At 34.8% G+C, this 16,361-nt stretch overlaps 5 protein-coding genes across 5 annotated transcripts; 3 read left to right on the plus strand and 2 right to left on the minus strand.

Annotated features, from left to right (window-relative positions):
• Positions 1 to 230: 230 nt before the first annotated feature.
• Positions 231 to 1,040, plus strand: FDP41_009030 (uncharacterized protein; the record flags this gene model as incomplete). The annotated part of the gene is made up of 1 exon (XM_044712947.1): positions 231 to 1,040. The coding sequence occupies one exon, from the start codon at positions 231 to 233 to the stop codon at positions 1,038 to 1,040; it is 810 nt and encodes a 269-aa protein (XP_044557495.1).
• A 149-nt stretch (positions 1,041 to 1,189) lies between these two features.
• Positions 1,190 to 5,158, plus strand: FDP41_009031 (uncharacterized protein; the record flags this gene model as incomplete). The annotated part of the gene is made up of 2 exons (XM_044712948.1): positions 1,190 to 1,272; positions 1,396 to 5,158. The coding sequence occupies 2 exons, from the start codon at positions 1,190 to 1,192 to the stop codon at positions 5,156 to 5,158; spliced, it is 3,846 nt and encodes a 1,281-aa protein (XP_044557496.1).
• A 303-nt stretch (positions 5,159 to 5,461) lies between these two features.
• FDP41_009032 (uncharacterized protein) lies at positions 5,462 to 5,968 on the minus strand (the record flags this gene model as incomplete). The annotated part of the gene is made up of 1 exon (XM_044712949.1): positions 5,462 to 5,968. The coding sequence occupies one exon, from the start codon at positions 5,966 to 5,968 to the stop codon at positions 5,462 to 5,464; it is 507 nt and encodes a 168-aa protein (XP_044557497.1).
• A 325-nt stretch (positions 5,969 to 6,293) lies between these two features.
• Positions 6,294 to 11,157, plus strand: FDP41_009033 (uncharacterized protein; the record flags this gene model as incomplete). The annotated part of the gene is made up of 2 exons (XM_044712950.1): positions 6,294 to 8,409; positions 8,750 to 11,157. 2 exons carry the CDS (start codon positions 6,294 to 6,296, stop codon positions 11,155 to 11,157), a joined length of 4,524 nt encoding a protein of 1,507 aa, XP_044557498.1.
• Positions 11,158 to 11,289: 132 nt separating this feature from the next.
• FDP41_009034 (uncharacterized protein) lies at positions 11,290 to 15,417 on the minus strand (the record flags this gene model as incomplete). The annotated part of the gene is made up of 1 exon (XM_044712951.1): positions 11,290 to 15,417. The coding sequence occupies one exon, from the start codon at positions 15,415 to 15,417 to the stop codon at positions 11,290 to 11,292; it is 4,128 nt and encodes a 1,375-aa protein (XP_044557499.1).
• Between the last annotated feature and the right edge of the window lie 944 nt (positions 15,418 to 16,361).

The following is a 16,361-nucleotide window of genomic DNA, read 5'->3' on the forward strand; positions in this document are numbered from 1 at the left end:
TCCGAACTTGAATTCGTTCACCATTCAAATGGAACAGGGTTACAAAAAAATTCTAAAAAAAAACGAGCATCAACAACACCTTTCACTACTTGGGTGTCATTATCCTTGCTCTTGCCATCATCATCACGGCCTTGCGACTCTCAAAAACAGTGCCTCCTCTTTTCACCTCCCGCACGAACAAGAAGGAGGGATTTTTATTATTGAAAACAAACAGCGTTCAACAACAAAACATGAGAAGTTTCTTTTTCGGAGGAGGCTCTTCTTCGTTGGATGACAACGACACCAACAGTCTCGATAATTTCAAATTTTATACCAATGCACTTCGTTCTCGTCCTCAAGGAGATTATATTGATAATATTCATGCGAATTGGTTTGGAGATTTCGATTTATTGGAAGAACACCATGGCTATATTCAATACTTGTTTCCTATTCGATTGCAAGGCTTGAATAGCTCTTCTCAACCTCTCACTAAAAACGAGGCTACTCTCATGCGTGGTGATCCAACCATCAAGGCTCGAATCATCAAATCCTATCGATTGATGCTTGATTTTTATGGTCTAGTTCTGGAAGATGAAGTGAGTGGAAAGATTAGTCGAAATCCAGTGACCTATAAGAAAAGATATAGTCATTTGAATCATTCCTTCCACAATTATTTGAGAATCACAAGAATTTTGAAGTGTTTAGGAGTGACTGGATTTGAACATTATAAACCACACTTTTTGAATCATATGGTCATTGAAATGTTTAAATACAACAATTTGACCAATGCACGTGATTCATGTATCAAATTTTGGTTACCAACACTACGAAGAAGTCAAGATTTGAAATATTTTGATCAATTAATTGAAGAATTATCAAATGGCAAGAGAAAGGTTGATAGAGAGGGTAGAGATGGCTATGGAGATGAAGTGAATGATCCAAGTTGGCAAACACAATTTTATGACAGTGGATATAACATTGATTATGCTGCTGACCCATATTTTACTTCCAAAGATATTCTCACTCATCCCGTAGATCCCTATGCCCATCTCAGACATTAATGCACCATGGTGGCAGTTGGTTCAAAGAATTGACAACCGTGGCATGTGCGTGGAATTCCAAGCACAAGAATTCAATCTTGCCGAGAAGGAATGTTCTCGAATAAAATTTCCGTTCAGAAATTGTGTTGCGTTTGACTTCCGAAAACAAAATGAGCAGTGCCACCACAGCTGATGTTTGGCCCACTCTTCTCAATGATTTGAGAGAAAAGATTGAAATTTCGAAACACGACAAGTATGTATTTGCTCAAAGAACTAGTAGATATATTTTGATTGAAACAAAATGTCTTTTATATATTCAATGTCTCTTATATTGTTCTCCTTCAAATATTAACTTGCAACTTTTTCAACTTGGCAGACCCAATAGAGCAAAGAAACAACTTCTCATTGATGCTCTAGATAGAGTATTTGATGAAATTAAATCGGGAGAGTACAATCATCCTAGTACTACTCTTCAACAACATGCTCCATCATTATTCTCTATTTTTGAAGATATTCTCTCTCATTTTGATGATTGGTCCTTCAAGCAAACCATTTCATTTGCTCTCATCCACTTTTACTTTACTTTTTCAAAGGATGATTTACTCAAATTATTAAAATCTTCTGAGCAACAACAAGGCTCGGAACATCATCAAGTCTTGCAACATTTACTTGATAATATTACCGACTCCAAAAGAGAAGTCAGAGATGCTACTGCTCAATCTTTGGGTGGTCTTTCCAAAGTCATTGGTGTCGAGTCGTTTCTTTCAAGAGAATTTATTTTAGATATTTTACAACACCCAAAAAAGAAACAACCTGATGAGCCTTACAAGGCTGTTGAAGGATTGATGAATACATTGGGATATATCCTAAAGAATTGTTCCATGATTTCTCGTGATGATTTTGAATTTATCATTAATATACTTTTCGAGAACACGAGTGATCAGAAATTTGAAAGTTATTCATCCTATGTGAGAAGATATGCTGTTAGAAGTTTAACCAAAGCCTTGGAATCACCAGTGATTCATGACATGTGTGCGAATATTCCTTCCTTATTAAGCCAATTCAAAAAGGTAATATTCGAAAGATTCCATGACCAAGACATTGATGTAAGAAGAGCAAATGGATTGTTATTTTTGAATTTCTTGAACATGTTAATCGCATATGAAGACCTTTCAAAACGTTGTTTAGAAAATCAAGAAGAAACATCTTCCTCCTCTGGTGCTGTATCAATTACTGCATCTACAAGTACTATTACAATTTCCAGTATTTTAGAGGAATTGATTTCTCTATTGAATAACTGCTCTTCTCCAATGAAATGGCAATTCAAACATGGTGTTTGTCTTGCATTTGAAAGTATTTCAAAATCAGTGAATGTTTTGAAAACACTTTCCTCTCAACTTGTGTCATCCATTAATTCATGTCTTTTCAAAGTATTGACATGCATTCCGGAGACATCCAAACATGACAAATCAGCTTCAAATCCAAATGCTATAGCTGGTAAAACTCTTTGCAATTTATTTATTACCATATTCGTCATGAATACCACCAATATGGATTGCAACAATGCTGAACAAATACTCTCTCCCTATTGTCATTTGAATTCTAATGAAGGAATTATTCCTTCCTATTTTAATTTTATTAAGGATAGTGTTATATTCATGTTGAAGAGTGATGATCCTCTCTTATTAGATGCTGGTAATTATAGTGTGATTCAATTAATCTCGAATGGATCTCTTCTCATTCAAATGATTCAACATTCATTTTTAAATGATTTATTATCATTGGTCTATAAGAATACATTCCATGCTTCGTATCCGATCAAATCGGGAGCCATGTTGTGTTTGAATCGAGCAGCTGTGCAAATCTTTATGAAAACTATTATTCCTACTTTGGATACGACCACCACCACTGCTACTACTACCACTTTGAACACCTCTCTTGAAGATTTAATTACTCAATTGACTGTACATGTCATTTCAGTATTAATTGAAGAATCTAAAAGCACAAATTATGAAGTGAGAGAATCTGTATTCAAAGCCTTTGAAGATTTATTTATGAAAACTAAAAATACTGAACCATGTACAAATATGGAATTGAATCAAAAAATATTTCAAGTCTTACTCTTTGGTGCTACAGATACAATGAATGGTTCAAACAATTCAGATTATCCTAGATGTGCAGCAATTCATGCTCTTTCATCATTTTTAATCTATTTGAAACAACACTCCTTCTCATCCTCGTGTCTCAAAGTCATTCAATTAGTTGAAAAGTTATTGACTTCTCCTAATCAAGAAATGGTCATTATTATTGCAACATTGAAATTGGCAAGAGTGATTGATTTGTATTACAATGTTGATCATACTACTACGAATACTACTATTGATTCTTCCATTCCATCACTTCAATCTCTTTATGGTGTGATTATGATTCTCTCTTATCACAGTGATGATGAAATTAAATATTCAGCACTTCCATTGAGAACTTCATTGATTGGACATGTGAATCCAGAAAAGATTCTCACAATATGTTCTACTTTGAATGAAAATGTATTGAATCCAAGTCTTGTCGATGAAGAAGAGAAGAGAGAAGCAGCAAGTTATGTGTTGAGATTTTTAGTGAGTTTTTCTGAGCTATTCATTCAAGGAATTTTAAGTAGTAATAATAGTAATACCATTTTGAAAAAGTTTGTGAAAATGATTGGACATGGTCTATTATTAGAAGTGAATCGTGAATCACCAACGATTCAAGCCAATTGTTTACTCTTTTTGAGAGTATTGAGCGAAGCCTTGGTCCTTTGCTCTCAAGACAATTTTTTGTTAGAGAATAGAATCAAGAATATATTTTTGTTAGATCAGACAAGTACAAGAATTTTACAAACACTTGTTCAATATTTGGAATATTTATTAGCAAATAATGTCAAGAATTTTGAATTGGAAGATGAAGAAGGACTATTTGAGGAGAATGATGATGAAGAAGAAGAAGAAGATTCTGAAGAAGAAGAAGAGATTGAAGATTCATTCAAACTTCCTCAAAAATCATCCAAATTCAATGCTCATCGTTCCAAAATTATTATGGATATTCTTGCATCCTTGTTGTCTTTGAATATTCTTACAAAAAAGAAAATGACCTTGGTAGAGAATAGAATCAAGAATATATTCACACAATTCCAATCACCACAGAATGATGCCAACCTTTCATTTATCATTCAATCTTTACCAACATCTTGTTCTCTTAAGGAATTACTATTGAAAGAAATCAAACATGATTCACAACCATCAAACAATCCATTATTAGAAGAATTGATCATTCATCAAGGATCTCTCTTTTCAGAAGATGTTCAATTACAAGAATTATTTACTCTCAAAGATAGAAGTGAATTAGAATCTGATCATCCAGATACTCTTTACAATGTGGATCATTTCAATGATTATGGGTTTTCATTAGGTGAATATCGTGATGGTATTACCAGTGCATTCTATTCAGAAAATTTAATCATTCATGCATTGAAGAATGAAAAGGAATTGAATGAAAAGAATTTGAAAACTCTCATTTCACATCTCATTGAATCTATTGAGGAAGATGCTACTGAATGTATTGAAATGTATTCTTTTATTTTATATGAATATTTGTGTCAGACCAAGTATGATCATACAAGTTCCATGTTCTCTGATTTGGTTGAAAATTATTTATTCGACAAGGTACAAGACAGTGAAGAACAAGTCTTACTCGCATGGTATTGGAGATTACTTCAAGTCATTCTCATGGTCACTCGAAATGAAAAGTGGAGTTTACAAATTCAAGAATTATTCCTCTCCAGTGTTAGTGGTGGTGTTAGTGGTGGAGATGATTTGAAATCTAAATTACTCAAATCGGGTATGAGTGGAGTCTATGTGATGGCATGTTCATGTTTACTTCAAAGTATGATTGTCACCATGAATAGTAGTATGACTCAATCGGATGAAAACTCTTCATTATTGAAACAAGTGGTGAGTGACATGATTACTGATGAAGATATTGATGAAGGCAAATTCATGATTCAATACATGTTGCATCAAGTACCGTTCAAATTGCCACTCCCAACACCAAAAGTTGACTCAGTGAAGGCGAATGAGACTTTTGCACCCACTCAATCCAAGTAGTAGTACCGTAGTAGTGCAAGGATCCAATCATTGAATCATCACTTTGAGTGTGAGAGCTCCATGACTCAAACTTTGAAATAAATTGACATTCCCAAAATAAAAGCAACTTGATGTCTGCTCCATTACATATGAATGTCAAGGAATCTTATCCTTTGAAAATGGTTATAATTGTCGATATTCACTTTTTCATTTGTTGAATGATGTTAAAAAAGGTTGAATGATGATATAAGAATCATCTCTCGAATTGTTTCAATCACATCGATCACTCTCTCTTCATGATTTTTATTATTTCAATGGATTGAATCAATCATCCCTTTTGAAATAATGAATGATTGAAGATTCCCATTCTTCAAATTCAGATTCTGCATTTCCTTCAGACTGATCTCCTTCTCTACATTCAATGAGTGGGTTTCTATTGAATTTAGATATTAATACTTCTTTAAATTGTCTTGATGCTTGTTGATAGGTTTCTTCATAATTTGAATTTCCATTTCCGAAAATTGAATATTCAAAATTAGGATTTGAAAATACAGTCATTGCCTTTTGAGTGGAAATGTAATCAGAAAAATCACTCATCGATGAAGGTGGAGATCCCTCCATGGAAGTACTAATCACAAATAAATATAAAGTTGGTTGTTGAAGTGGATTGAAAAAGTATTGTTCAAAATTCTCAATAGAATCACATTGAATATTATGAACAATATCCGATAATTTCAATTTCAAATTTTCATACAATTGACTGGAAAGATATTCCGATGTGCCAGATTGAGAAGCATAAAGAATGAGGATGGTTTTGGTGGTATTGGACATTTTTTTTTAATTAAAGTAAATTCTGACCTTCTCTCAACTGCATCATGAAACTGACATATCCTTCCTCCACTGATCAATCATTGATGAAGGTGGGCAGGTATACATCACGTGTGTTTTATATTGACATCGTCAAAAAGATCCTAAATGTTCACAACCATCTGTTGTTTAGCACATTTCCAACACTTGATGGAAAAAATTAGACAAAAAAAATATTCATCACTGACTTTTTGTTGACCCTCGTTTTTATTGCCCTTCCACATTCAGACATTCATTTTTAAAGAATCACAATCTTTTAATTATATCCAAACGAACAATATATATAACAATGATATCATCGGATTCTTCTTCGAAGGGTGAATTTATTTACTGTTCGTGTGGGTCTTTGGCACAACTCCGAACCACCAAGAACGGAGTCAATGCAGGAAAAGAATATTGGAGTTGTGCTCGAGATTTCAAGGATCCACAACGATGTAAATTCTTCATGTGGAATCCTAACAACAACAACAACTCTTCCTTTTCACTTCGATCCTCTTCATCAATGAATCATTCTTCAAACTCTAATACCTTTCAAACAAGCAAAGCCTTCACTATTACTACGACTTCCGATCGTCTTTCAACCAAAAATCCTTCAAACTCTTCATCCAATTCATCCAACGACGTCCAAATTGTTGGTGACGATGTCATCAGTGCTCCGTTATGTCCCAAACATCAAATTGCATGCATACAAAGAAGAGTGGTCAAGGAAGGACCAACCAAAGGTCGATTGTTTTGGACATGTACAGCAGCACAAAATTGTCATTTTGAATGGTGCCGTGAAGGAACAAAACCAGCTTTATATTTGGACAATCCATCATCATCGTGGAGAGGTGGTGGTGGTGGTGGTGGTGGTGCTTTTACTTCAACAATGATAGAATCTAACATCAAGTTAGGTCCTCCCTATTTGATCAATTTTCAACTCGTTGGAAGTAATATTTTACAACAAGCAAACAAACAACTCAAAGATCGACATGAAACACTTTCTATTCAAAAAGACAATTACGATTGCATTTTATTGACCTTTCCTAGAATAGGAACAATTACCAACAAATTGATAAAATCTCTCAATGACTTGTTTGATAAGAAAATTACAAAATTTAATGATTTGGAATTTATCATTCCACTCACTGAACATGCAACTCTAAAGAAATTCTTGTTAGAAACTCGAGTAGAAGGTGCTCATATAATTATTTCTGATTTTCCTGAAGGTACAAAAATAATTTTGAATCATTATCCAGCCATTGATTTATCCAATGTCGATGCACTTTGTGAAGAATTAAATTTTAAAGACAAGTTTCCAAAATATGTCTATTCAAAATTAAGACCATTTCAAAAACAAGGAATTGCATTTGCAGTGAAACGAGATGGTAAAGTACTCTTTGGTGATGAAATGGGAGTAGGAAAGACTCTGCAAGGATTCTCAACCATGTATTACTTTAAACAAGATTGGCCACTTTTAATCATTTGTCCTTCATCATTGAAACACAATTGGGGAAAAGAAATTGAAGATTGGTTTATTACAGGTGAAAAGGGTCATTCAGATATTACAACTGAAAATATCAAAATTATTGAAAATGGAAAACAAATACCAGATGGATATATTAATATTATTTCCTATACAATAGCTACCAATATGTTAGCAGAGAATCCACAAGATGAACATGCAGATGGTGCCATTTTGAATGGAGTGAAATTCAAATGTGTGATTTGTGATGAAAGTCATTCTCTTAAAAACACCAGCACCAAAAGAAGTCAAAAAATAGTTCCTTTTTTACAGAAAGTCGAACGTCTTGTCATGATCACTGGTACACCTGCATTGAGTCGACCAAAAGAACTCTTTCCTCAACTCTCTCTCTTATTGGATCGAGAATTTAGATTTACAAAAACAGCCTTCACCACTCGATATTGTGATGCCAAAGAAACTCTTCATTATGTCGATGATAATGGAAGTTCCAATGTGATGGAATTAAATTATTTATTGAGTCGAACGGTCATGATTCGAAGAAGAAAAGAAACCGTTCTCTCTGAATTACCACCAAAACAAAGACAACAAGTTCTATTAACCATTTCACCCAATGACTTGAAACGAATTAAATACTCAGCTGAAAAGATGAAGAATGCCATTGAAAAGATGAAACATGCCATGACCAAACAAGATCATTTTCAACATAATTTTGATAAGAATTCTGAAATATTTCGAATGTATAACATGACTGGAGTTGCTAAATTACCAGCTGTTAAGGAATATATTGCAGATATGATTGAAAATACTGGAGATTTGAAATTTCTTGTATTTGCTTATCATACTGAAGTATTGGATGGTGTTGAAGAATGTGTGGCAAAGGAACTTGCCAAGTTTTATCAATTGAAATTTAAAGAATCAGAACTTGAAAAGAAGATGAGAGGTAAGTTGAGAAGAAATGTCGTCGATGATAATGGGATTGTATTCAATCATTCCTATGATTTATATTCAATGAATCAATGATGATGATTCATATTGATTGTACAATATTCAATGATGATGATTTCGAAATGGTGATCTTATTCAATGATGATGATGATGATTCATGAAATTTGAATCTAAAAACACCCATCTTTATGACCTTCACAAATTGATATGATTGTACACATGTACACACACACATGTACACACACACACATGTACACACACACACATGTACACACACACACATGTACACACACACACATGTACACACACACACATGTACACACACACACATTCAGGTGATTATTACATTCGAATTGATGGTTCTACAGATTCCAATCGAAGACAATCTCTAGTCACCAATTTCAAACAAAATGGACATTGTCGGGTGGCCATTCTCTCGATTAAAGCTGCTGGTGTTGGTTATACCATGACTCCATGCAGTACTGTTTTATTTGCAGAATTATATTGGACTCCAAGTGATTTGAGACAAGCAGAAGATCGTGTGCATCGTATTGGTCAAAAAGATTCTGTTCATATCAAGTATTTATTAGGAAAGGGTACTTTTGATGAATACATGTGGCCCATGCTTCAAAGAAAGTTAGATGTGGTTGGAAAGTCCGTGGATGGAGAATCACATGTCGATGAAAATGTACAACAAGTGGAATTTGAAAGAAGAAGAACACTACCACGATGTTGTACTCGTAATGATTCAATCATGATGGATGAAGAGAATGATGATGAAGAGAATGACGAAGAGGACAACATGTATGAAGAAGAAGAACACTTGGCAGAAATGTATGAACATTTTGAAGAAGAAGGAAAATCCAAGTCATCTCGAAGGTCAAAAGTCATGATTCGTGATGACAATGAAGAGGATGATGAAGAGAAGGATCCATTAACCACATCAATGGATGAAGAGAAGGGCGACTTGGAATTCATTGACCACCACCACCACCACCACTCGTACCACCACCACAAGAATAACTCTTCAAAAAACAATTCTCTTCAAAAAGAGGGTCTTATACGAACGACTCGTAAAAACCTTAATCCTACGATCCACAATGAAACCAACAACAAGAACACCACCATGAATAATGATCTCACGAGTAGTAGTAGTAGTAGTAGTAGTAGTAATATTGCTATTCGTCGTACTACTAGGAGTAGTAATAATAACCCTACGACGAATAGTAGTAGTAGCAGCAGTAATAGTAGTAGTAGTAGTAGTAGTAATATTGCTAGTAGTAGTAATAATAATAACAATAATACGAGTATGTGTATGGACATGATGACAATCAACAACAAGGAACGCAAATGTGGTCTTGACATTCTTCGACAATTGATGCATCTTCCAAAGAATGGTGAATCGTTACCTCCCAATGTTCGAGATGCCATGAAGTTAGAGGAATTAACAGAAGAACACCATTCACGTGAAGATGGAAAAACAGCTCTTCTCAAAACACTCTCCTCACTGAGCTCAGTTGAGACCAAAACTTGTAAAACGTTTAATCGTTCCTTTCGAGATGATGATGAGAAAGAAGAAGAAGAGGAGAAGGATGACTTGTCTCTCGAAAAGAAATCCATCATGTTGTTGAAAAAACGAAATCGATCTCTCTTGTCGAGTGATTCGACAGAGGAGGAAGTGTCTTCTCAAACAACAACAACAACAACAACAACAACAACAACATTCACACAACACCGTTCTTCCTTATTACCACAAACTCCAACCAAGAAACAATCACCAATCATGAAAACAAGTCCATTCTTTAAGAATCCAACAAGCTCTCAACATGTGGTCACTCAACCAAGTGATGAGGAAAGTCATGATGATTTAGTCAATCCTGATAAGATGATCCAAAAAACAGAAGAGAATGTATGCAAGAACCACAAATCCACACCATCATCGACACCATCACACATTCTGAATGACTCATCTCTCTCGAAATTCACAAATGCTTTCAAGAGAACAACCTCTATTTCTACTACTACTAGTAGTTGTAGTACTACTACTACTTCTGATCCATCCATGTTGATGATGACCACATTTTCGAAAAGAGAAACATCAAATACCAATCACCTCTCAACAACAACTCCTCCTCAGAGTCGGCCATCACCTCGTTTGTTAATGAATAGTCCTCCCACAACAACAACAACCACACCAAACTCTAAAACATTCACACCACCACCTCCTCCTCTTCCACAATGTGTTGTTGCACATTCAACAACAACAACCTCTTCCATTCCTTCCATACCAAGTCCAGTTGGAAATAGCTCTACAAAATCATCACCCAGTGCTTCCTCAAACTTGGCACAACTGTTTGAAAAGTATTCATTCAAGAGAGAAGTAACAACAACAACTGGTGCGTCCTACTCTCACTCGACACCCAGCAAGGCACCAATGTCTCTTCAAGTCAACAACATGAGAACAAGCACTTCCTCACAACAAACCAAACAACAAGTGCCACTGGTGGTTACACCTCCCATCAGAACACACACCACTCCCAATAAGATAACGAACTTAACTTCACCTCGCACGACCATCCACTCCCTAAGCAGCAGTGCTCCAGAATCATCCCGTACGAATCAGGAAAATCAATTAGAACCTGAAACAAAGAAGATCAAAACGGAATCTCACACCCGTCAAGAAGCGCCCTTACTTGATGACGATTTTATTCTTGATGATGAGATACTTCCAGATATGATCTAAGTACAAAACGAATTCACATAACTCTTTGTCAAAATGAAATTCTTCTTTGAGGTAGATAAAAAATGTTCCAATTCATTCTTTGAGGCAAAAGAACAAAGATCTTTTATTGCAACAAATAGTCCACACACTCCATTAATCAACAAGCTTGGTGAATAAAAAGGCTGGAACATGACAATCCAACACTTTCTGGCTAATATTTCCGTATTTACAAAATCTTTGGACAAATCTCAACATGAAAATAACATTATCAGGAATAGATGCTCCCTTCTTTTCAATATTGATTTGGTCTGTGTTCGCTCTAATATATTGACCAATGTATGCCAAAAACAAATGAGTCTCACTTGAATGGAATTGTCTTAAAATGGTGTAAATTCCAATAATAAAAGGTGTGCCATCCAAAATATCACCCTTCTTCTTACTCACTAAACAATCAATGCTAGAAATGTATGTAAATCTTTCAATACAGTACAACACAAATAAAAACATGGTTACTGCCACATGCTGAATATTGTTGTAAGTGCTTGATACTCCTGAACTTGTGGTCATGGTACTCGAAGTATTGTATTGAGGAGTAATATAAACCTTTTCAAAAGGTTGATGCATACCACTTGTCTGAAGATATTGAGTGAGTTCAGAAAAGATGGGATTATTTTCACTTGGATATCCAATCATTGAATTTGGTAATTGTTTGGTACTAGCAATTGAAAGATGAATGCCATGTTGAGGAGGATTTGTCGTACTAGATGAAGCAGCTGATCCTGTTTGAGCGAGAGGTAATATTGAGGTCTTTGGAGAAGCTTTCAAAGAAGGTGTTGATAACTTTTGATTCAATTGATTCTTATAGTGAATATCAAAATATCTTTCAACATCCTTCAAAATTCCTTGATTGAGATTGGTCAGAGTGTTATATAATGGCATGGCATTCAATTTACATGTAAATAATAATTGAGATGCAATGTGTTTTCTCAATAACTGACATGTTCCTACTTGCATGACATAATACAAGAATACATGTGTGAAGAAAGTATTTGGAAGAGCACCCAAAATCTGTTCATAGGTTTTACATAATCCTTCAGGCAATGTATTGGGTGGTGTTAAATAATCTTCAAATAATTTGATATGTTTTTTCACATGATCATTCAAATGTCTCAAATATTGTTTCACATATTGATTCAATAAAGTAACAATTCGATAACTCAACAACAAATCCAATCCAACGAGTCCATAACTTGAAATGGTTTGTTGTAACAATGAGAAACAAGTCAAACCAATAATTTCTTGTTTCACTGATTGATCCGATTGTTGTTTCGTTTCTGGAACAACACAACTATCGTAATCATACCATCCTGAGAGTTGTTCAATATAGACTGTTCTACGAGTATCTGTATGAACTAACATTTCAACCATTAATCTTCCCATAAAATTTAAAATCGTAATGGATTGTTTGTCACTCATTTGTTGAGAGAGAGTTGGTCTAAATCTTGGAATTGGAATAACTTCTGATTGATAGAGAGATTGGAAATCAAATACTTTTCTCTTCAAATAAGTGTTACATTCTTGTTCCACATTGTACATGATGATACGAGAGAATTCCTCTTGCCATAATTTCAAACCATAGACATGTACATAGTCTTGAATGTATTCAAAAGATCTTAGCATACCATCCAATTGAGAATATAATTTGGTAAGTTTCTCTTCAAATTGTTTAGCAGATTCAATCAATAATACAGATTCCATCTTTTTGTTGTTGAGTGAAGAATTGGAAACCAGTTGATCAATGAGTTGATCAATACGATAATTGCTATTATTAGCCCCACCACCACCTCTCTGAGAGACATTTCCACCTCCACTAGTGATACTACTACCACTAGCACCACCACTCTCATCCTGATGTTGTTGTGGTGAAAGTCTCAACAAATCAAAACCATATTGTGAAGAAGTGAAAATTAAATTCGAATGAAGAGCCAATGCAATTTGTCGAACCAATTCCTTTCGAATACCATCTTCAAGTAATTGTTTTGGATCAATTTCAACAATACCCATCAATGTTCTCTCCATGGCTAATATTCCTTCTGTGTATTTACTCACTTCATAAGTGGCACGAGATAAATCATATCTTTCATCGAGTTGTGAAAATCTCTTCAATTCACTTCTTGGTAATTTGGTTGGTAATTCTTCCAATCGATTCGTCTGAACATCAATAATCTTGTTCAAAATACTGAACATACTCATTGGAATAATTTCCAAAGTATGTCTCACAAATTTCACCAATTCACCACTATAATATTGTGAAACACTCACAATGTCTTGAGATTTTGCTTGAGAAATTCTCACAAGAGGTAGTTCAAGCATGGTACTCAATTTTAAAAAGGTAGATCTCATCTTGATGATCAAAGATGGATCCTTTTTGATTCTTCTTTGCATGGATTTGACATAATCTCCAACAATTTCCCAAGCATAGGAAATATCACTCACAATGGCAATACCAACCAATACACTTTCTCGAATATTCACATAACGAATCATCTTTTTCAATAGCAATCGAGTATCAGAGAGATATTGTTTCACTTGAAGAGATTGTTCAATTTGATGAAATTGTTCAACATCTTCCAATGCAGAAATGACTTGTTGAATTCTTCGTCCAGCCAGTGTGGAATCATGATAATCCAATTCACTAATTCGGCTACTCATGTCGGAGAACCATTTTTGTAATTGTTCATCTTTGATGGGTGTGAGTGCTTTTTCACCTGAAAAATATTGAGAGAGTTCAATCATTCGATTTTGAGCTTGATCTTTGCATTGGGTCCATTTGGCTTCTTTAGAGTCTAACATTTCTTGAAACATTTGTTTCAATAAAAATTCAAATTGAGCAGTATTCAATAAAAGAAGTAGAATTTCTTCTGGATTGGTCATGGAACTGATCAACTCATTCACCTTCTTATTTTGTGAAGTACGATGTAGCAATAACCATCGGAGAGTAACATTACAATCTCTCAAACATGCAACTAATTTGTTAATATTGTCGAGAACATATTCTTCAACAAGAACACCCTCCACAAGGTATTGATTCAATTGATCAATTAATTTTGGAAGAGAGATGTTGTGGAAGGACTCGGTTAAATTCTTCACATGATTCAAAGTGACAATATTTTGAATCGCCAAATTTGCCGCCTTAAAATCTTTCCAAACCACTGTTAAATCTACAGTGAATCCCATATAATACGAAATGACCCAATTATCAGGAAAGTGTTTATCCACAATCTCTCTCATAATGGCCATTTCATTATTCAACATGTTGGGCTTAAAGTATAAAATGATATAGAGCATGGCTGCTTGTGTAGAGAGAGCAACACTTCGATGTTCTGGAAGTGGATAATAAGAGGTTTGTAAATAAATGTCATCGGAACGTAGTCGACCAATGATCATGCTTACGACTTGATCAGGAAGTGGAAATCTATTGAAATAATCGGTTGGATATGCTTCAGGAAATGAAGGTGGGGCACCATGTAATTGCATGTTGGACCCACCAACAACATTTGGAGAGTTGGGTGATGTTGAGGACGAAGTAGGCATTCCACTGCTGCTACCACTCTCAGAAGAATAATCAAAAAATGCACCGGAATTCGAACCTACGCCTCCGCCATGTTGATAAAAATATTCCCGATGTAAATAATAGGTCGAATCAAAGCCTGTGCTTCGACACAATTTGCAAACATCATCAATATTCGGAATTTCACCCGCACCCTTATATCTGAAATAAGACATGAGCATTCGTTCTCTCACAATACCTGGAATTTTCAAATCAAGTAACATGAGCATGACTCCGTATAAATACAGAGATTCAGCTAACAATTGTTTGCCATCTTGATTCACCAAAATAGATTCCAACGTTTGTTGAATATAATAGCCTTGATCAAGATCGTTCATAAATTTAATAAAATCCTTATAGTAATTGTAAATTGCCTTGAATAGAGTGTAAAATCTTTCTAATATAGGCATATGACTCTCTTTAAAACTTTCATCCAAGTCAAGTAAATCGGAGCTCGATGTAATTCTATTATCATAAGCATCTTGATTTTTTAAATATTTAAAATCAAATATAATATATTGATATTTCTTATCATCGAGGAAAAACACGGGTGGAATGTAATGACTCAATCTCAATAGCTCTGCAATGATGGCGTTACCGTGAGCAACAAGTTGAAGCAGTGTTTGCCCACAATGATTGGTTTCGGAGAGAAAGTTTATGGTTGAGGACATTTGAATCAAGTCTGTTATCAAGAAGAAACAATTTGGGTGAGAGAGATTGGGAACGTTGTTACTCGCAACACACACGTACGGAATGATAAAAGAGCAGAGAATTGAAGATCTTTGAAAGAGCAAATAATAAAACGACAATGATGATAATGATGATGTGGCTGATATTCACACACGACTCTCACACAAAATTGAAACCTTTTCGTGATGAAATATCAGCGGAGAGGAATTATTCGCCTCGAGAAAATATTTTTTTTGCTTTTAAGATTTTTTATCGTGAAGACAAAAAAGCTTCTCTTGTTTTCAAAAAGAATCTTCGCTCAACAGTCTGGACACCTCATTCACAATTTCATCCTTAGTTATTTAGACCTTGTTTGACTTCCTATTGTAATTGTGGACCTTTCTCCACTTGTGAGATGGATACTTGGAAAACATTTTCACGGTAAAGATGTTTCTTCAATAATTGAGACAGTATCAATTCTGGACTAAAAGGACATACATTTCATCTTCGGCGATATTGCAGTTGCATTTCCTCTCTATCTGTTTAGAAAATAATCGTATTTTCTCTCGATATAAAAGAGCTTTTTCTGTTTCCGTTTGCTGTGTCGCGATGATCTGGTGCTTACTTCTCTCTATTCCAAGTCAGTTCTTTTGGTCAGTCAATACGTTCACACAGTTCGTTCAAAACTTCAATTTAACCTTGCCCATGAATGCTCGTCTTGAACTGGCTTCTCATGCTTTTTCGAATACCTTCTTTTTACCGTTGTTTCTGTAGCAATCATTGCATGGGTCAATGTTGGTGGTTTGATTGTCTTTGGTTTTTTTTGGCTCCTCAACATTTCAAAACAATTTTCGGCTCCTTGTTGCGGGATTTGTTTACTTAGGATTTGTTTGGTGGAGAATGGAAAATCAGTGTCTAAAGAGTTCAAACTTACTTTTTATATTAG

Source organism: Naegleria fowleri (genome assembly GCF_008403515.1).
Source record: "Naegleria fowleri strain ATCC 30894 chromosome Unknown tig66, whole genome shotgun sequence".
In the NCBI taxonomy this organism is placed as follows: domain Eukaryota; phylum Heterolobosea; class Eutetramitea; order Acrasida; family Naegleriidae; genus Naegleria; species Naegleria fowleri.